This window comes from Chiloscyllium punctatum, chromosome 26, assembly GCF_047496795.1.
Source record: "Chiloscyllium punctatum isolate Juve2018m chromosome 26, sChiPun1.3, whole genome shotgun sequence".
NCBI classification, from domain to species: Eukaryota; Metazoa; Chordata; class Chondrichthyes; order Orectolobiformes; family Hemiscylliidae; genus Chiloscyllium; species Chiloscyllium punctatum.
This window is the reverse complement of record NC_092764.1, coordinates 69382216-69404562: the sequence shown is the minus strand read 5'-3', so window position 1 is coordinate 69404562 and position 22347 is coordinate 69382216. Positions and strand designations below refer to the sequence as shown.

Below are 22347 nucleotides of genomic sequence, written 5' to 3'. Positions count from 1 at the left end.
CATGACTTGCACATCCTTGGGGGAGTGGGAGGGAGAGTTGAAGTAGTTGGCCACAGGACAGTGGGTTTGTTTGGTATGTGCATCCCAGACATGTTTCCTGAATGTTCCTTGAGTTGGTGTCCTGTTTCCCTGATGTAGAAGAGACCATATTGAGAGTAATGGATGCAGTAAATGAGGTGGTTGGATGTGCAGGAAAATCTCTGCCACATTTGAAATGATCCTTTGGGGCTAAGGCCAGAGATAACGAGGGAGGTGTGGACGCAGGTTTTACACCTCATGCGTTGGCAAGGGAATGTGTCAGGTGTGGAGGGTTGGTAGGGGGTATGGGTAAGTGAGTCGTGGAGGGAATGGTCTCTGCGGAATGCTGATAGAGATGGGCAGGTTTTGATTGATTAATATGTAAATCTCAGAACTTCTTTCAAGTCACAGTCCCGAGGTAACTTAAGGTTTTATCAGTATAGAAAAAGATGATATCTCAGGTCAGACAATGCATTAAAGGTGTGAGGTTAGAGTCATATTCTGCTTCCCCAATCTAAGTGATTAAAGACTTAACAGCAATCTAAGTTTATTCAATACATTGGATCAGTTGTATGACACTTTGATCTTTTACTATGAATTCTGTGACCCATGATCCTGCCCCACGAGCTATCTGACGAAGGCGCTGCGCTCCGAAAGCTTGTACTTCCAAATAAACCTGTACAACTATAACCTGGTATTGTGTGATGTTTAAACTTTGTCCACCCCAGTCCAACAACAGCACCTGCTACTCATAGCATGTTATGCTCTGCACAATTAGAGCAAAGAGGAAATGTGATAGCTGCTGACAAACTGGGAGAGCAGGGTCAGTCTTCCAGGCAGGGTGATGAGGATATTCAGCAGAAAGAGGCAGAAAAATGGAGTTGAGAATTATCAGATCAGTGATGATCTCATTGAATGGCAGAATGGCCTCCTTCTGTTCCAATATCTTATGAGTTTATAGTTAACCTGCATAGATTACTGATCAAAATAGAGCAGAATTGAAAGTGAAAAATGGAAGGCTGAAAGGGATATGTGAAACGGAGGCAATCAATGTTTTTCCTATCTTTTTTGACATGCTGGGAAAGCTGCTGTTGCAGAATGACTTTACCTGGTTCAAATGATATGTGTAGAATTTCTGACAATGCTGACTTAGAATAGCTGTTGTAGGATAAGGAGAATTGTGCTGACACATTGCTTTCTTAATGGCATTGCTTCCTCTGAATGTTTGCCGTCTGTCACAACCTTCTGCAGCAGGGTAACGATTCCATGCTTGTCCTGCTGTTCCTTTTGGCAATTTGACTATTAGCACTCTATTGCTTTCAAAATGTGCCTTTGCATTTCACAAAACTTAACTGTGAATTTCTTGATTGAACTTTTGTTGAAAACTTAAATTCGGCCAGTGAACAGCATGATCTGCTAGTATTGGCTGCCTATTAGCTTCTGTAATCCTTCGACCCCTGACAATTTTCTTTCATCACTGTTGGTAATTAAACACCTTGTGAAGCAGGCGTTGTCCTTTTTGTCTGTAAGTTTCTCCTTTTTTTCTTGTTTTGAGATCAGTTTTGACTTAGTTTTCAGATTTACTTTGTGACTTGAATATACAATCAGGTTGACACTTAAGTGCAATGCCGAAAGAGTGCTGCCTTCATAGAATATCTGGCTTCCAGAGGAAGTGTTAAACCAATTCTTGTTTTTCACTCTGATGGACATATCTTGTAAAAATGTCGAGAGTGTGGTGCTGGAAAAGCACAGCAGGTCAGGCAGCATCCAAGGAGCAGGAGAATCTATGTTTCAAGTGTAAGCTCTCCACCATCTGCAGTCCTCACTTTCTCCACATTTTGAAAAAGAACAGACAAGGTTGTCTTGATGTTCTTGCTGATGTTAAATTCTCAATCAATATTACTAAAAATAATTTTGTTGATCTTGTTGTTGTTTATGGGATTTTGTTATGGGAAAACAGTTGCCTCCTTTCCCTAAATTGTTGTTGTAGCTTCTCTGCAAATGTTTATAGCTATTTATGAAATATATTGGGAGTTGTTAAGTGAAATCAAAGGCTTCAAAGTTTGGCTTTATAGTTTATATATTACTTGTCCTGTTTTGTACCAAAATGGCCTCCATCCATGCTGTACATTCTCCTGGCATGTCCTATGCTACTTTGGTAATAACTTTATGGCAGGGTGTTTACTGTAAGTAGAGTCAATAGATCAGTCACACTGTCGTTTTTGACATTGATAATTTTTCTTTAATATGCAGAGCTGAGAATACATTTTTGAAGGTCTTGGCTCTGACTTCAAGTGCCTGGTCATATTATTTGCTTCAAACCATGAATGCCTTGGCCCATCCCCATGATCTACGGCGTAAGAAGAAAACTGAGCAGAGTATGGACAAAAGTGGGCAAACTGTTTGTAGATGGAGGGGGAGGAGAAAGCCTTTCCATTCATGGTCTCCTGAAAGGCGAAAGTAAAATAATGACAATCCTGGTAATGCTGGGTTGTTGGTTTGGAAGGAGAGTGTTGCTTCAGTGGGACTGACATTAGTGGAGATGTGAGTGCACAAAATATTCAATTTGATTTGCTGAAGAGGGTGTTCCCAGGCCATGGCTGGATAGGCAGAGGGCAAAGGATTTTTTAAAAGATCTCTGTTCATGGGACAAGTGACCCAGTAGAAGACGATGTTTTCAAGAGAATGTGAGATACTTGGACACCATACGGTCTGCTGCACCCTGACCTGACACTTAGAAATATCAAGATCTCCCTGGTGAATCTTCTGGAGGTTGTCTAGACAGTGTGTATGAGACCACCAATCCCTCAATATATACCAAAAGGTCATCAATAATATTGATGTAATTCAAAGTTTGGGAGAAGATTTGTAGCTCGGGTGCTCGTTGTTGTGGTTCTGTTCGCCGAGCTGGGAATTTATCTTGCAAACGTTTCGTCCCCTGTCTAGGTGACATCCTCAGTGTTTGGGAGCCTCCTGTGAAGCGCTTCTGTGATGTTTCCTCTGGCATTTATAGTAGCTTGTCTCTGCCGCTTCCGGTTGTCAGTTCCAGCTGTCCGCTGCAGTGGCCGGTATATTGGGTCCAGGTCGATGTGTTTGTTGATAGAATCTGTGGATGAGTGCCATGCCTCTAGGAATTCCCTGGCTGTTCTCTGTTTGGCTTGCCCTATAATAGTAGTGTTTTCCCAGTCGAATTCATGTTGCTTGTCATCCGCGTGTGTGGCTACTAAGGATAGCTGGTCGTGTCATTTCGTGGCTAGTTGGTGTTCATGGATGCGGATCGTTAGCTGTCTTCCTGTTTGTCCTATGTAGTGTTTTGTGCAGTCCTTGCATGGGATTTTGTACACTACATTGGCTTTGCTCATGCTGGGTATTGGGTCCTTCGTTCTGGTGAGTTGTTGTCTGAGAGTGCTGTTGGTTTGTGTGCTGTTATGAGTCCTAGTGGTCGCAGAACGAAGGACCCGAACTGGATGGGCATATGAATAGGAAGAGTTTGGAGGGATATGGGGCGGGTGCTGGCAGGTGGGACTAGATTGGGTTTGGATATCTGATCGGCATGGATGCATTGGATCGAAGGGTCTGCTTCTGTGCTGTACATCTCTATGACTCTATGATTCTCTGACAAGACAGGACTATGAGGATGCTGAACATGGAAGTCCCATACTATATAAAACGTAAACAATCCTACAACCACCAGATCAGATCAAAGCTCTATAGCCCTGTCACATCCATTTGAACCACTTGAAGGCACCCCCTCTGCCAACTTAAACATCAACTCTCTCACCACAAATGTGCATTCGGAGTAATATGTACCAACCACAAGATCCACTGCAAAATCTTGCCAAGGCTGTTTCGACAGCTCATTCAAAACATCTATCATTTAGAATGACAAGGGCAGCAGACTCATAGGCGCCACCATTTGCAAGCTCCCTCCGAGTCATTCCTGACTTGGAACTATATCATTGTTCTTTTATTGTCACTGGATCAAAATCCTGGAATTCCCTTCTTAAGTGCACTGTAAGGTACCTATCCCATAAGGTCTGCTGTATTTTTCAGGAAGGTGGCTCCCCAACACCCTCTTAAAAGGCAATTATGAATGGGCAATCAATGCTGGCCTTGCCTGTGATGCTCACAATCTATATATGCAGAACTACTTTGAATCAAGGAATCAAAGGTGCATGAGAAGCTAGCAAATTATCAGTAAACTCCAGAAATTGGATCTTTTATTTTTGAAATTTCTTTTAGCTGCCAACTTGTTTTCTCTACTATGTTTAGTGCTGGAAACAATTTGTAATTTGTCAATTTACAACTTTTGTACTGTGATATAAACCATGGAAATTACAAAGATTGCCATTATTTTGATACATTTCTCTCTATATCAGCAAGTTTTAGGAGGAGGATGCTGGGTGGAGGTGAGTTTGGGTTTCCCGTCTTGTCTGCATCTAGTGCAGACTCACGGTAGTGGTGACGGTGGTGTGTTTGAGCCCAGTGTGAGACCTGGCAGCATCGGTAGTGGTTGCATTGGTGAGGGGGGCCCTGAATGGACTCTTGGTGTTGGCAACAGAGTCAGGTGTTGGGCCGGTGTGGGATACAGTAGCATCGGTGGAGGTGAGATGGCGCTAGAGATTGGTGAGTTGTTCTAGTAGCATGGAGAAGGCACTCATGGCTGGCAGCTCCAGGCCTATGTCTGAGCCCTTAACCAGAAGGACTGTACAGTTGAACTTTATTTCTTTATTTTTCTGCTTTTACATTCTATGTTTTGGTTTACTTTTCTGTTTTAAGATGGTGCCAGAGAGTGGTGACATTATACAATGCTTTTCACTGTATTTTGTAACAAAATATATATGGGAATAAATAAATCAAATCAAGCAATGTTATGTGCAATTCTGGCCTCCCTCCTATTGGAAAAATGTTGTGATACTTAAAAGGGTTGAGAAAAGAATTACAAGGATGTTGCCAGGGTTGGAGGATTTGAGCTTTTGGGAGAGGCTGAATAGGCTGAGGGGTGACCTTACAGAGGTTTCTAAAATCATGAGGGCTGTAGATAGGGTAAGTAGACAAGGTCTTTTCCCTGGGGTGGGGGGAGTCCAGAACTACAGAGATTGAAGCTGAGAGGGGAAGAATTGAAAAGGGACCTAAGGGGCAACTTTTTCAAGCAGAGGGTGGTGCATGTGCAGAATGAGCTGCCAGAAAAAATGGTAGAGGCTGGTAAAATTACAATATTTTAAAGGCATCTGGATGGATACATGAATAGGAAGCGTTTAGAGGGATATGGGTCAAGTGCTGGCAAATGGGAGTCGATTAATTTAGGATACCTGGTCAGTGTGGATGAGCTGGACTGAAAGATCTGTTTCTGTGTTATACATTTCCATGAGTCTAAATCAAATCTGATCATACAAATCTCTAACTCAACCAATGAATGGGTAGAGCTGCTAGCTGAACATAAAAAAATTTTATGCAAAATAATGTGCTTATTTCCATGATATGTTACAGTGGAGAAACAATTTTATTTAAATGAAACATAAAGGCAATTTTGTAACTTGAACCTGAAACTTATAGATCTCTGATTTATTTTGCTGATTTTTGAGAGCTGTGGGCTTAAAGTATCAGGTGAAGTTAGCAGTTATGTTTTACAATTAAACCTCTGGATGTCACAGTACCATTGAGAAACTGTGGAAAATCCATTGCTGTTGGATCATAACATTACTTATTAAACAGCATTTAGCTATTTTGTGCTTTTACCACCCTACTGTCATGAAATATATCATAAATAACTGAGTATAGAAAATTGATTTTTTCCCAAGTTTTCCTTGGCTTGCAACAATACCTGTTGTGGGAATGGAAATGTCACAATGATTTATGTATTGTATTAACTAATTAGTCTTGGTTTGATGTGGATTTGTTTTCAGAGATGAAGGGCATTTGTCAGACTTTATTTACACTGTGGAAGTCAAACACAATTTGGTTTCAAGTTTAATGTGTAGCAAGAGCAATAAAAGTTAAATCATTCCAACATTAGACAGGAGGAACTATTCTCTGCTGTTAACTTATCACTTCAAATTGAATTAGCCTCGGTTAAATACACAAAGTTGAGACCCTGCCCTTGGAACAATAGCATGGTTTGTACTGAATTCAGATTCTTATTATATATGGGATGTTGCTTTTGAAATTGGTGTATACCTGATAAAAGACATCTTTCAGCGAATATGATAGATGACAGTAACACAGTATGTTTTTTTGAAATATTGTTGGTTACTATTACATTTAACTGGCTATGCCTTTGGGGTTCTTTTTCAGGAAGGGGATATCTGGCCCAATTCCACCGCTGAAGTAAATGTAATCTGCAGACCTAAAGAAGCAAAAGTCTACTACCAAACAGTCTACTGTGACATCACAGGTACATAACATCAATTATTCGTCACCTACGATCTTAAATTTTAATGTTGCCTATTCCAACCCACTTCATGCTATTTATCCATTTATCCTGCTACCTGATTGAGTTCTATCTGACTTGTCTACTGGCTCAGCTCAAGAATATGGAGGTAGAACTCAGTACCATCGCCATCACTAGAGAAGTAATATTCGACAAACTCACGGGGCTAAAGTCCCCTGGCCCTGATAGCTTGCTTCTGTGGATCTTAAAAGAAGCAGCTACAGAGGTAATGGATGCATTAGTTGGTATTTTCCAAAACGCCTTGTATTCTGGAAGTACTGGTGGATTGGAAAACTGCTAATGCAATATCCCTTTTCAAAAAAAGGAGGGAGGCAAAAATAATGGGTAATCCTACGTGATTAGCCAATAATCATTGGAAAAATGTTTGGAAACTATTGTGAAGGAAGTAATAGCAGAACATTTAGAAAATCATAATCTTACCAAACAGAATCAGTATGGCTTCATGTAAAGAAAATTGTGTCTGACAAATTTATTAGAGATTTTGAGGAGCTCTCAGCCAGACAGTGAACCAATATAGAACGTTACAGTGCAGTACAGGACCTTCAGTCCTCGATGTTGCACCAACCTGCGAAATTAATCTGAAGCCCATCTAACCTACGTCGTCCATTATTATCCATATGTATGTCCAATGCCCATTTAAATGCTCTTAATGTTGGTGCCTACTACGGTTGCAGGCAGGCCTTTCCACACCCTTACTACTCTCTGAATAAAGAAACTATCCCGATATGTGTCCTAAATCTATAACCCCTCAATTTAAAGCTATGTCCCCTTGTGTTTACCTTCACCATCGGAGGATAAAAGCTCTCATTATCCACCCAATCTAACCCTCTGATTATCTTATGCGTCTCGATTAAGTCACCTCTCAACCTTCTTCTCTCCAAAGAAAGCAGCCTCAGTTCCCTCAGCCTTTCCTCGTAAGACCTTCCTTCCCTACCAGGCAATATCCTAATAAATCTCCTCTGAACCCTTTCCAAGGCTTTCACATCCTTCCGATAATACAGTGACCAGAACTGTAAGCAATACTCCAGGTGCGGTCTTACCAGTGTCTTGTACAGCTGAAGCATGATCTTGTGGCTCTGAAACTCAATCCTCCTACCAATAAACGCCAACACACCATATGCCTTCTTTACAACTATCTCAATCTGGGTGGCAACATTCAGGGATTTATGCAACTGGACACCGAGATATCTCTGTTCTTCTACACTGGCAAGAATTTTACCATTAGCCCAGTATTCTGCATTCCTGTTACTTCTACCGAGGTGAACTACCTCACACTTTTCCGCATTAAACTCCATTTGCCACTTCTCAGCCAAGCTCTGCATCTTATCTATGTCCTTCTATAATGCGTAACATCCTTTGGCACTATCCACAACTCTACCTACCTTAGTGTTATCCGTAAGTTTACTAACCCACCCTTCTTCGCCCACCTCCAGATCATTTATAAAATGACAAACAGCAGTGGCCCCAAACTGATAACTGAGCTCCAGGATGAACATTTCCCATCAATCACCACCCTCTGTCTTCTTTGAGCTAGCCAATTTCTGATCCAAACCCGCTAAATCACCTTCAATCCGGAAACTCCGTATTTTGTGCAATAGCCTATTGTTTGGAACTTTATCTTAGCTTTCATAGCCTTACTGAAGTCCATATACACCACATCAATCATCTTACCTTCATCCACCTGTTCTGTAAGCTTTTCGAAAAACTCAATAAGGTTAGTGAGGCACGACCTACCCTTCACAAAACCGTGTTGCCTATTCCTAATCAAATTATTCCTTTCTAGATGATTATAAATTCTATCTCTTATAACCTTTTCCAATACCTTACCCACAACCGAAGTAAGGCTCTCTGGCCTATAATTACCAGGGTTGCCCCGACTCCCCTTCTTAAACAAGGCAACAACATTTGCTATCCTGTAGTCCTCTGGCACTGCTCCTTTCGACAATGATGACATAAAGGTTAAAGCCAAAGGCTCTGCAATCTCCTTCCTGGCTTCCCAGAGAATCCGAGGATACATCCCATCCAACCCTGGGATCTTGTGTATTTTCAGATCTTCCAAAATTGCTAAAACCTTCTCTTTGCCAACTTCAATCCCATCTAATCTTGTACTGAAAATGTGTTGCTGGAAAAGCACAGCAGGTCAGGCAGCCTCCAAGGAGCAGGAGAATCGATGTTTCGGGCATCAGCCCTTCTTCCGAATTCCTGAAGAAGGGCTGATGCCCGAAACGTCGATTCTCCTGTTCCTTGGATGCTGCCTGACCTGCTGCGCTTTTCCAGCAACACATTTTCAGCTCTGATCTCCAGCATCTGCAGTCCTCACTTTCTCCATCTAATCTTGTAGCCTGTATCTCCATATTCTCACTAACACTGCCTTCTTCCAATGTGAATACTGACGAAAGTACTCATTAAGCGCTTTCCCTATGCCCTTAGGTTCCACACACAACTTTCCACTACTACCTTGGGCCTAATCTTACTCTAGTAACTCTTTTATTCCTGATATACATATAGAAGGCCTTAGGGTTTTCCTTGATCTTATCCGCCAATAACATCTGATGACCCCTCCTGGCTCTTCTTAGCCCTCTCTTTAGATCTGTTCTGACTAACCTATAACTCTCAAGCCCCCTAACTGAGCGTTCACGCTTCACATAAGGCTTCCTCTTTCTCTTGACAAGAGCTTCAACTTCTTTAGTAAACAATGCCATCTCTCTCGACAACTACCTCCCTGCCTGATAGGTATATACTTAACAAGGACCCGGAGTAGCTGTTCCTTGAATAGGTTCCAAGTTTCAAGAGTGTCCGTCCCCTGCAGTTTCCTTCTCCATCCTATGCATCCTAAATCTTGCCTAATCACATCATAATTGCCTTTCCTCCAGTTATACCTCTTTCCCTGTGGTATATACCTATCTCTGCCTATTGCTATTGTAAACATAACCGAATTATGGTCAGTATCGCCAAAATGCTCACCTACCTCTAAATCTAACACCTGGCCGGGTTCATTCCTCAGTACCAAATTCAATATGGCATTGCCCCTTGTTGGCCTGTCTACATACTGTGTCAGAAAACCCTCTTGCACACATTGAACAAAAACTGACCCATCTAAACTACTTGAACTGTAGTATTCCCAGTCAATATGGTGGAAGTTAAAGTCCCCCATAACAACTACCCTGTTACTCTTGCTCCGATCGAGAATCATGTTTACTATCCTTTTTTCTACATCCCTGGAACAATTTGGAGGCCTATAGAACACCTCTCACAGGGTGACCTCTTCCTTCCTGTTTCTAACTTCACCCCAAGCTACCTCAGTAGGTGAATCCTCAAACATTATCTCAGCTGCAGTGAGTTATTAGAGGGGACTATGTAGACATATTTGGACTTCCAGAAGGCATTCAATGAGGTACCTCAAAATAGCCATATGATACGAGCCCATGTGTTGGAGGTAGTATATTGGTGTGGATAGAGAATTGGCTAATGGGCAGGAAACAGTTGGTAGGGATAAGGGGTTCTTGTTCAGGTTGTCAACCTTTAACCAGTGGGATTTGAAAGGGATCAATACTAGGACAGCAACTATTTACAATTGGATGAAGGAAGTGACTATACTGTAGCCAAACTTTGCAGACGACACAAAAATAAGTGGAAAGGCAACTTGCAAAGAGGATACATCAGTTTACAGAGAGATATCGATAAGTTAAGTGGGCAAAAGTTGTCAAATGAAGTATAATATGGTAAAATGTCAAGTTGTTTATGATGGGAAGAGAACAAAAGAATAGTATTGATTAAATACAGAAAAGCTGCAGAAATCAACAATACAAAGCAACTTGGGGTACCTCGTCACAAAATGCAGAAAACTAGCACACAGGGACAGCAGATAATCAGGAAGGTTAATAGAATGTTTGCCTTTATTTCAAGGGGGTTGGTGTATAAGAGTTGGGAAGTCTAACTACAACTGCACAAAGTGCTGGTGAGATCGTACTGTGAGCGGTTTTAGTCCTCTTATTCAAGTAAAGATATCATTTCATTGGAGAAAGTTCAGAGAAGGATGATTCCTGGCATGGAGGGATTGTTTATGAGCAAAGGCTAAACAAATTGGGACTGTACTGACCAGAGTTTTGACGAAGAGAGGTGATCTTATTGAAATTACCTTGGCCTGAATTGGTAACTCTCTCTGTCTACACACTTGCTGCCTCAGTCACTCACTGTTGTCTGTACTTTCTTTTCCATTTTATCTCCTGAAAACATCCTGCCCAGTTACATGTCTTCCTACACCCAAAGCATTTTGAAGCCTATCTATTGGTGGGCGGCACGGTGGCACAGTGGTTAGCACTGCTGCCTCACAGCGCCTGAGACCCGGGTTCAATTCCCGCCTCAGGCGACTGACTGTGTGGAGTTTGCACGTTCTCCCCGTGTCTGCGTGGGTTTCCTCCGGGTGCTCCGGTTTCCTCCCACAGTCCAAAGATGTGCAGGCCAGGTGAATTGGCCATGCTAAATTGCCCATAGTGTTAGGTAAGGGGTAAATGTAGATGTAGGGGTATGGGTGGGTTACGCTTCGGCGGGGCGGTGTGGACTTGTTGGGCCGAAGGGCCTGTTTCCACACTGTAAGTAATCTAATCTAATCTAATCTATTTGAACTTGCTATTGGCTATCTGCTCTTGTTCTTCTCCAGTGATTGTTCAGTGTCAGGTTGCTTCACCTCTGTGTGTTTCAGACTGCTTTTTTATATTGGTGCAAGTTGCTGATTATAAATCATGTAGGTCAAGTAAAATAAATCAGTACAATTCTAATAATGCTCATCCCATTGTTGAATAGATAAGTGCAGTACAGAGCCAACTAAACGAGGAATTCCTCTGGTTGAATTTCTGGCCACGATGAATTAGTTGGTCTCAACAGGTGCTGGATATTGGGCTGTTCTCCACCACCACTTTAGGATAGTGGAGAAAACTGCAGGGAAGGAACTCAGATACTTGTACATCCTCATTCATTCAATTTCTATACAAACTTAACACTCCATCAACTAAATATTCAAAAAGAAAAATGCAGTGGATACTCTGCTATTAAGGTCAGAACTTTTTCCTTCTTCCTTCCTATTATATGTAGGCTTATTCTGGACCACAACCTAGTTTTTGACTTGAGGCAGTCACTCAGTTGAGAAGGAATAATGGTCAAGTGCTGTGCTTCGTATGCAATCGGTGATCTGCATGTAAATAGTGTACAAAATAGAGCTTGCTTTTAACAGTGTTTGTTTTTGCTCAGGTTTCTGTTGAAGACATTTGCATCTTGCTGAATGTAATATGTTCCAGTTGGGCAGCAATAAAATTGCCATTTTGTTTTTGAAAAATGGTTTGCATGTGAAAGTATTCTCTGTTACATTTGAGAGTGGTGCAGTTATTTTCTTTAATAAGCTGAAAATATGTTCATCACAAAAACCAGGCACTTCTTAGTTGAGAAACTGTTTTCCTCTTGACCTACAAATAACCCAACTTTAAATTGCTGACACATAGCTGAAAGAGGTATACAGCTTTACCAGCTAAAATTATTTAGACTTGAAAGCAACAAATCAGTAGGGAAATCTCCAGCACAAATTGAGGTAACCTCAAAGGCGACTGCCCTTTAAGAAAGTGGATCCAAATTGGCTGAATGCGTCAGTTTTCATTTCATCCCATTGCTGAGAATAAGTCTCTTATAGTTATCAGATTTATGTGTCCTTCCACTCTGTGAGACCTTCCAGCTGGATAAAAAGATGCATTGGGTTCTTCTCAGCCTTCAGCCTGCGTGTAATGCAGGCTACCATGCTCAATATAGACGTACACTATTAACATCCATTCCTGCTGACACACCATTACCTCTGTCAAAAAGTTCCATATTCTATAAAGTTTTGAAATAATGCTTGTATTCTATTGATGCCAATGTATCAACTAATGGGATACAGTATTTTATTATTTTTTTCTCTTCAAACTGGAAATTTTCTGTTGGATTCTTCCATTGTCAACCTCCAATGATCGTCTAAATTTCATCATAATCTGTTATTCCTGTTCTTATTTTATCAAATCTGTCTTAAAATAGGGTTTCCGGGACTGTACACAACAATTCAGCTGAACCAATCTCTTGTTCACACTCAGCATTCCATCTTGCTTTCAATTTATTGCCCTAACATATAAAACTCTGACTACTGTTTTGGGACACCTTTAAATGTTTTTCTGTGTAGGCAACACCATATAAGATTTTGAAGTAACTAAGCTAATATGATATACTGTAAGTATATTTATTTATATTTTTAAAGAATCCATAGAATTCGTCAGCTAATTCATTAGCAAAGCACTCTTATGCTCAAGAGGTATTATGTTATTATTTCAAGTTTAATCAATTAATGCAGTAGATATATAATGCTACCAATTGTAAGGATCTTGTCTTTTCTGTCTCAACAGGCAGAATGTTTGTACAGTTTCATGCCATGACTTATTTTTAGTTTAGCTATTTTGGAGATTAATAGCTTGTTATTTGAATCAAGAGCTTCCTTTTGGTTTTGTTATTTCAAAATCTATCTCACTAAGTTCCTCTTGGACTGTTTAGCATTTGATTTGGAAAATAGAGCTTTTAACATTACAGCTCTCTCTGTTCTTGGTTAGACTTTAAGCCTAAATGTTTGAGTTCTGGGTGAAGATAGATGTAAATGTTTTAGCCTTTTTCTTTTTCTGATGTGCTGGGTTCCCACATCATTGAGGATAGGAAAATTTGTGAAGCTTCCTTCTCCTAGTGGCTGCTTACTTGTCCATCATTGTTCTCAATTGGAATTGGCAGGACTTCAGAGTTCAGGTCAGATCTGTGTGTCCATCACAAGCTACTCTGCTGCTTGGCATGGAAGTAATCCTGTGTTATAACTTCATCAGGTTGATACTTCATTTTTTGATATTTCCAGTCCTGTTACTGCTTTACCCTTCAGTATTCCTTTTTGAACCAAGCTTGGTTCCAAGCTTTGATGACAGTACTAGAGTGGGGAGTATTTTGGGCATGAGATACCACGTTGTGGTTGGATAAGCTTCTGCTGCTGGTATCCCACAGCACTACATAGATTGTTTAAATCTGTTTAAAGTCAATCCCACTTATTACTTTGGCAGTGTAAGACAAAACAAGGGTATCCTAATTGTAACAATGGGACTTAGTCTCCACAATGTCTATGTGATGATCACTGCCACTGATACTATCATGGGAGCAGGTGTATGGTGGGCACAAGGTCAAATATCATAAAATTGTGGAACCCTACAGTGCAGAAAGAGGCCATTCCCTTTCATTCCCTCAACACTTTCTGCAAACTAGGTCAGCTATTAGATTTTAGATTTTTTTAGACTACATTATGTCTGATAATGAATAATATCTAAACTCCAAAAGTCTAAATTATGAGGAGAGATTACACAACGTTTGTTGTATCCTGTAGAATTTAGAAGGTTGATCAGCAGTTTGATCAAGGTTTTCAAGATTCAAGATGGCACTGACACTGGGTGACGTTTTGCTAGCTCTCTGCAGCACATCTTATTTTCACATTTCTTATAACTGTTCCACACTTTTCTTGCATTGTGCGCCTCCTGTTCAGCTGTAACTTTGTATGCCTTGCTCGATCTAAGCACCCTATGCTCTGTATATCTTTGTTTACTAGGATCTCCTGTACTGCTTACAAACAAAGCTTTTCACTGTACTTAGGTACATGTAACTACAATAAATGAAATCAACTCAGACATTATCAGTACAGATTGAATACATGAAAAATGTATTGGCTAATATGGCAATGTAAGACTGAAGGATATTTTCAAGAGATTTGAGTCTGACATTTTGAGAATGAATTTAAGAAAAATGTCTATGTGCAATTGAATGCTACTTCACATTAAAAAAAGTTGTCACAAAATCAATTTCTAATTTTGAGATCAAGGATGATAGATTATTCTTGACCAGAGCTTTGAAGGGATGTGAGGTAAAGGAAACCAGATGGACTTAGGTTGCAAATCATCCATGATCTCACTGAATAATGAATGAGCTAGGTAGCCTACTTGTTTTCCCATTTTTGAACTATTGTGACATAGATTGTGTGATTTATATAACCATATATGGATGTTTAATACTGTTTTATTTGTAAGTTTAGGTTTTAGTTTTTGAATGTGTGACATATGTTTTAAGTGTATTTGGTTAATATATAGCTTATACATACCTCTGTAGCTGTGGTGTTTTTTTTATAAAAAGGTTTTTGAGGCTTAGCTTTGGAATTATTTGCTTTTTTGTGTACATTGATGTGGTTTTATGACTGACCAAAATAAACAATCTTAGTTCAGGTGGTTATGTTAAGAGAGAGAGATTTGTTTTCTTGTTTTACTTTCTGTTTTTGGACAGTCCTGTGAATTCCTTCAAGGAAACTTGCTTCTACAGACTAGTGCTCCTGAGTAGGGAAGGTAATAGTGAAACTAGATTGCCTTAGGGTAAAGAGATGGTGATTTTCCCAGACCAGAAGTGTTGCTATAAAACCTTGAAGAGGTTACTTAAAGCTGAGAGAAGTTAAACTCAGATTGAATAATAGGAAGAAGATTGGCAGACCCAGTCTCGAAATTAAAGTTGCAAGAGACTTAAAACTGCTGAGGTGTTAGAGGCAGGGGTTCAGCTGTGAGTATTGTACTTTGGGTCTTTTGGGTACGATACAAAGAATGTTTTGGGATTGTAGAAAATCTGTTACCTTTCTTTTCAGTTTATAAATTGAGTGTTTTGGGATTAATGAGATAATCCTTTTACTGTGTGATTAAAAGCTTTGAATTTGTGTTATAAGTAGATAGTTTGATTTAGTTTATTGTTGTTTCTTTTGTTAATAACCTTCAGTTTTGTTAATGAACCTCTAGCAATGAACTGAAAGCATTAGCTGATGATCATAAATTGATTTCTGGTATAACTTTTAGCACAGTCTGACCTTTTGTTGCAAGCCTCAGAAAACTGAAATCAGAGCTTTCTCAACATCAAACACTTCCAGCACAATAACATTACAAGGTTTTATTGCAGAGTGGGTGTCTCTCTACCCTTTTAAACCAAAACTAAAGCTCCCTCAACGTTGTCACTTATCAAACACTTACTGGAGAGAGATAGTGCACGGTTAGTTGGAGTTTAAATCTACCTCTACTCTTCTAAATTGAAAGTAAACTGAAACTAAAGCTCCCTTGACACCATCCCGTCAAACATTTCCAGGACAGTGACTGTGAGGTTAATTAGCGTAACAATCCTGCTACTCATTTTAAAAGAAACATTTTTTTAAAGCCCTCCTACATCAAAAGACACAAATTTAATGGAATCTTATACAATGGAACAGAAACATGCTAATTAAAATAATATTTTCCTGTCATGCCCATCGGTCTTGAAAGGCCTAGACCATGCTGTTGATCACTGCACACTCCCCCTCCAGGGACACCTGAGCACGGACGTAACCCTGAAAGATGAGCAGATTGTTCAGAATGATGAGTCCCTCGATGGCCTGCTGCCTGGACCCAGGAGCAGACTCACGAGAAGGCCCTTAGACTTGACGAGACTTCCCCCCTCCCACCAGGTACCTGTAGATAAGTAGTTTGGGACTAAAGTGTAACCAAAACTTAAGGAGCAGCCCCTTCAAGAAAGTATAAAAAGACTGCAAACTGAAACATTCTGCACAAATGTGAAAAACCATTTCCTCCAGGCCTCAAAAAACTACAAATAGCTCGGTACCCGGTGAACTTGCTTAGTCTGTAATTGCGCAGGACTGCAGCATGCAGCACTTTTCATCCCAGATGCCAGAAAAGCGGAGGACCTCTTTGTAGAGGCCAGTCCACTGGAGGGCAAAACTTCATGCCAAGATCTGTCCGAGTGGCGGGTGAAGGTGGGGAAGGGAAGAGGGTGCAGCAGGTCTGACATGAAAAGCCTTTGTGCCATACAAAAGGGCACGGGGAGAGCTCCCCCAAGACGACTCCAATTGTGGGGCACTATGCCCTGAGGGAACCTTTGTTCCATGAGGCCAATGTTGAGTTCCTGATGGACAGGGGTCAGTTTGTCCAGAAGCCCACTTCAAGCCTGAGTCGCTTCGATCCCATGTGAAGTGTTGGGGTTGTGCACCTAGTCCCTGAAGCACTGGATGACTCGGGTCACCAACTGGGCATTGACTGATGTCCTCTCAGCCAGCTGCACTGGCATCATCCAGCATGCTCCTCTGCCATCCAACCTGTCCCCAACTCTGGTCAGTCCAGTGACCCAAAGAGTCTCCTCCCTCAGCCAGCAGAGACCATACTGATGGAAGAACCAGTCTTCACCTTGGCTCCCTTACAACAGCCACCACTCCTGCAGGGAGCGTGCTCCAATTTGAGACAACTGTGTACCCAGACTTTGAACAGGTCTATTTCCTGCAAGAACATCCGAGAGCAGGATCATTCTGTTGCCAGGAATTGCATGTCGTAATTGAGGCCACATAGCTGATGGAAGAAATAAGTCATAAGGGTGCTCCATCTTGGAGGAGACACAACGTAAAAGTGCCGCTGCAAGGTCTGAAGGTGGAAAGTCGCTGGGCTCAGTGCCTAACCGCCCTCCTCAAGCAGGAGGCTTGGAACTTCAGCAGCGAACCCATGTTGACTTTTGGACCAGAAAATCTCAATAAGCTTTTTCTGGATATCTATAACAAGTCCTGGGAGAGGGACCAAAGTGATCAGCTGGTACCAAAACATGGCAACAACCAGCTGGTTTAGAACCCACACTTGCCCCCTGTAAGATAACACTCAGGGTTACCTGTTCAGCCACGTTTAATTTGTCATGTTCTTCAGTCAGTTCATCTGTGAAGTTAGCCAGTTTCTTATCTACCTTCTTTATCCTTGATTTCCATTTCTCTTTATGTCTTTATGTGAATAGGAACCTCACCAAGTTATGACCGTGATTAATAGTGTCCACATACTTTCACATTTATTTATTGTCTCAGCCTCTGATCAGAACCAGATTGTTTGGGAGACACCATATGAATGAAGAAAACAAGCTTATAAATATTTGAAGTGTCTTTTAAAATTCTAAACATATTTTAGATTATTCCAATCTACCTTTAGGTAGTTTAATTACAACTCTTGTAATTGCTTCAAAAACCCATAAACTGTTCATACGTTTCTCCCTCAATTTCTTTTTCATTAGTTGGTGATTTATTAGATGACTATAATTTTTTAGTTCTACTGAGGTAGATGCCGTCTCACCTATTTTCCCTAAAGTATGTTTTATAACTTTTTCTTTAAAATTATTATTTTTAATTGATTTTTCCTTTCACTGTACTTCCTCTTCATCTCATTGACTTCAAGATTTTTGCATGCTAATTAGAATTACAATGAGAATATCCTGTAACATAAAAAAGGCCATTCAGCCCATTGAGTCTCCATTTCAAAGCCATGCTCCCACTCTCTCCCCATATCCCTTGACACATTTAACTTCTATAAATCACCTATTTTTGTGTCATCAGATGTGCAAATACTGCTCTTGATTCCCTTATCTAAATTGTTGACACATATTGTGAATAGCTGGGACCCAAGCACTGATCCCTGCAGTACCATACTTGTTAATGCCTTTCATTCTGCTAACCAGTTCATAATCCATAACTGTATAATAATGGCAATCCCAAATCTTTGACATATACTACAAGCAGGAAGAGACCCAATATTAAGCCTTGTGGAACACCACTCAAAGCCATTTTTTATTCACAAACACATCTGTTGATTACCCTTTGATTCTTCTCGCTGAGCCAATTTTGGATCCCAACTCACTGTTTTCTCCTGTATCCCATGGGTTTTAATTTTGGAGCGATTTGCCCTGTGACACCTTGTCAAATGCCTCACTGCTATACACAAAGACAACATCGACTACATTACCCTCATCACTTCTCTTTGTTACAACCTAAAAACATTTAATTATTTTAGTAAAACACAATCTTTCCTTAACAAAATCATGCTGACGATATCTGAATAATTTGTGTCCTCTTGAGTAATAGTTAATCCTGTCTCTTTGGACTGATTCTAGTAATTTGTCTACCACAAAGTCAAACTAGCCAGCCTCTGTTTATTTAAGCATTCCCTCACACCTTTTGAAAAATGATGCAATATTCACAGACTTCAGTCACGTGAAGATTGGAAAATTATCCTCAGAGCATCTGCTATTTCCTCCCTGGCTTTCTCTAAGAACTGGATTTCCAGAAGGTGTTTGATAACGTGCTGAATAAAATACTCAACCATAAGATAAGAACACATGGAGTTGCGCAGAATGGACTAGCATAGATAGAGAACTGAATAACCAGTAGAAAGCAGAGAGTTGGGATAAATAGGTATTTCTCTCATTGGAAATCAGTGGTGAGCGGGGTGCTGCAGGATTCAGTTTGGGCCCGCAACTGTTCATGATGTATACAAATGATTTGGAAGAGGAGACCGAGTGTAACGTATCCAAGTTTGCTGATGACACTAAACTGTGTGAAAGGGCACACTGTGCAGAGGATGTGGAGGGTCTGCAAAGAGATTTAGATAGATTAAGTAAGTGGGCAAGGGTCTGGTAGATGGAGTACAATGTTAGTAAATGTGAGGTTATCCACTTTGGAAATAAAAATAGTAGATCAGAATATTATTTAAATGGTGAAAGATTGCAGCATGCTTTTGTGCAGAGGAACTTAGGAGTTCTCATACATGAGTCGTTAAAAGCTGATTTGCATTGCAACAAGTAATCAGGAAGGCAAATGGAATATTGGCTAACATTGTGAGAGGAATCGAACTTAAGAGCAGGGAGATTCTGCAATTGTAGTGTTGGTAAGGCTGCACCTGGAGTATTGTGCACAGTTCTGCTCTGCTTACTTGAAGAAGGATATACTGGCTTTGGAGACAGTACAGAGGAAGTTCACCAGGTTGATTCCGGAGATTAGGGGTTATCCTATGAGGGACTGTACTCTCTAGGATTTAGAAGAATGAGAGGGCATCTTATAGAAACTTATTAAATTATGAACGGAATAGTTCAGATAGAGACAGACAAATTGTTTCCGCTGGTGGGTGAGACTAGGACGTGGATGAGTGGTCTCAAGATTAGGGGGAGGAGATTTAGGATGGAGATGAGGAGGAATGGTTTTTCCCAGACAGTAGGGAATTTGTGGAATTCTCTGCCCAAGGAACTGTAGGGGCAGCTTCATTAAATATATTCAAGACACAGTTGGATGTGTTTTTGCATGGTAGGGAAATTAGGGTTATGGGGATAATACAAGTAGGAGGAGCTGAGACGATGGATGCACCAGTCATGATCTTAGTGAATGGCAGAGCAGGCTTGACAGGTCAAATGGCCTACTTCTGCTTCTATTACTATGAAATTATGAATTCACCTGACTCTGGTGATTGATCCACCTTCAAATAAGTAAGTCACTCCAGAACTTCCTTTGTCTTATACTTAAGTTATTTAACACTTCACAATCATTTTTTAGTAGAATGGCTGCATGGTCCATCTCTTTTCAGTGGTCTACTAAGCTTCCTAAAGTACTATTTTTATTGAGGTTGTTATAAGCTCAATTTTTATGCTTTTCTGAAAATCTCTTAACTCTGCTGTAATGAACCCAATGTTTATTTTGGCTGATACTTTCCTTTTTACATAACGTTTTGAAGTTTTTACAATCTGCTTTTATATTTCTTGTGAGTTTACACTTATTCAATTTTTCTTTTATTAATCATTTTCTTCATCCTTCTTTGCAGAATTCTGAATTGCTCCCAATCCTCAAGTTTACCTTTGTTGGAAACTTTATAACCCTTATCCTTAAATCCAACACAATCCTTAATGTATGTTTTGTTAGTCATGGTTGGAACACTTTCATCGGTGCATTTCTTGTGCCATAAACATGTATTTTGTTGTAAATTATGTAACACTGCTTTAAATGTCAGCAGCTGCCTACCTATCAACATACATTTTATTGAATATTCCCAATCCACCATAACCACTTTACTATTCATACCTTCATTGCTTCCTTTGTTTTGATTTAAGGCACTAGTTAAAGACCAAAGGCAGAATACATACGGACAAGAGTAGGCCATTCAAACCCTCGAGCCTGCTCCACCATTCAGTAGTTATGACTGATCCAATATTCTTCATGTCCACTTTCCTGTAGTTTCCTTGGAATCGTTGATTCTCCTGCTGATCAAGAATCTGTTATTTCAGCCTTAAATATACACTGGAATCTGTCCTTAGCTCTCTGCAGCAATGAGTTCCAAAGACTCTCAACCGTCTGAAAGAAGAAATTCCTCCTCATCTCAGTCTTAAATTGTGCTCATTTATTCTGAGACTATTCCCTCAGGTCCGAGACTGTCTCATGTAGGGAAACATCCTGTCAGCATTTACCCTAACAAACCCTTTAAGAATCCAATATGTTTCAATGAGATCACCTCTTATTCTTCTAAACTCGAGTGAGTAGATTCCCAATCTGTTTAACGTTTGCTCATAAGGCAGTCCTTCTGTACCAGGGATCATCCTAACAAACCTACTTCTGTTTGATCAACATTAATTTTAAACTTAAAGCAAAATGCTATCATAATTTGGTCACTATTTCCTGAAGTGTCCTTTATAACAAGGTTAGGAATTAATCCTTTTGCAATGTGCAAAACTATGTAAAATTAGCTCATTCTCTAGTTGGTTCGTGAATATATTGTTGCAGAAAATAATCTCAGGTATATTAAGAAGTTGTCCTATACAACATTGCGACTATTCAAGATTATTTAGTTTGTACAGAGGTTGATAGTACAGTTTTTTCTTCTATATTCAAATACTTGTGTGACCCTGTACATGAATTGACCAATACAAAGAACACTTAAAGTGTTGGTGATGCGATCTCTCTATAGCCAACACATGTTACAAAAGTTTGGACTTCAGAAACAGCTGTAGAAACCTATTTGTCAATCACATTACGAGGAATTCATGATGATGAAATGCGTGTTATAGTAGAATGACCTGTACTCAATTACTATATTGTTCTATTTATAAGCACCTCTAATATACTGATCTATACAAATTTATAATTTATAATCCACTAACAAGGATCTACGTTGGCACTGTCCCTTTTTATTCCCTGGCCTCCAACCTTTCTGGCAACTTCATTAAGTGACACCTGACCAATACATTTTAAAATTCAATGTACACGATACTAACTGTGTTATGCATTACATTCATCAAAAATAAACAAGTTTTGCCTTTTACAAATCCTTGCAGACTTTCACTAATTAATCCACACGTCCAAGTTACTGTTAATTTTGCCCCCAGGTTAACATTTCCAGAAGGTTTCCTGTCACAGGTTAAACTGATCAGCCTATAGATCTTGGCTATATCTTTTTGATGAACTGTGACATTTTCTGTTCTTCAGATCTCCAATTTAATGAGAATGAGAAAATTATGACAAGTACGTCTGCAATTTTCACACTGACTTTCTTCAGCATTGTCAGTTGTTTGGAGGCCTATAGGAACACCCCTATTATGGTAGTTATTCCGTTTATATTTCAAAATTGTAACTACATCAATTCTACCCTCGCTTTCCAATGTGCAATGTATTAGATTAGATTACTTACAGTGTGGAAACAGGCCCTTCGGCCCAACAAGTTCACACCGACCCTCCGAAGAGCAACCCACCCAGACCATTCCTTTATATTTACCCCCTCGCCTAACAGTACGGACAATTTAGCATGGCCAATTCACCTAACCTGCACATCTTTGAACTGTGGGAGGAAACCGGAGCACCCGGGGGAAACCCACGCAGACATGGGGAGAATGTGCAAACTCCACACAGACAGTTGCCTGAGGCAGGAATTGAACCCGGGTCCCTGGCGCTGTGAGGCAGCAGTGCTATTCCATGACAATACCGCTTT

General features: G+C 40.2%; 1 protein-coding gene across 1 annotated transcript in view; it reads left to right on the top strand.

The window, feature by feature from the left end:
* Window positions 1-22347, top strand: part of hydin (HYDIN axonemal central pair apparatus protein) — an 869275-nt gene that overhangs the window by 288035 nt on the left and 558893 nt on the right. Inside the window, exon 10 of the mRNA XM_072547579.1 lies at window positions 6313-6412. Within this exon, the coding sequence (XP_072403680.1) occupies window positions 6313-6412 (100 nt within the window). The remainder of the gene's footprint in view (window positions 1-6312; window positions 6413-22347) is intronic.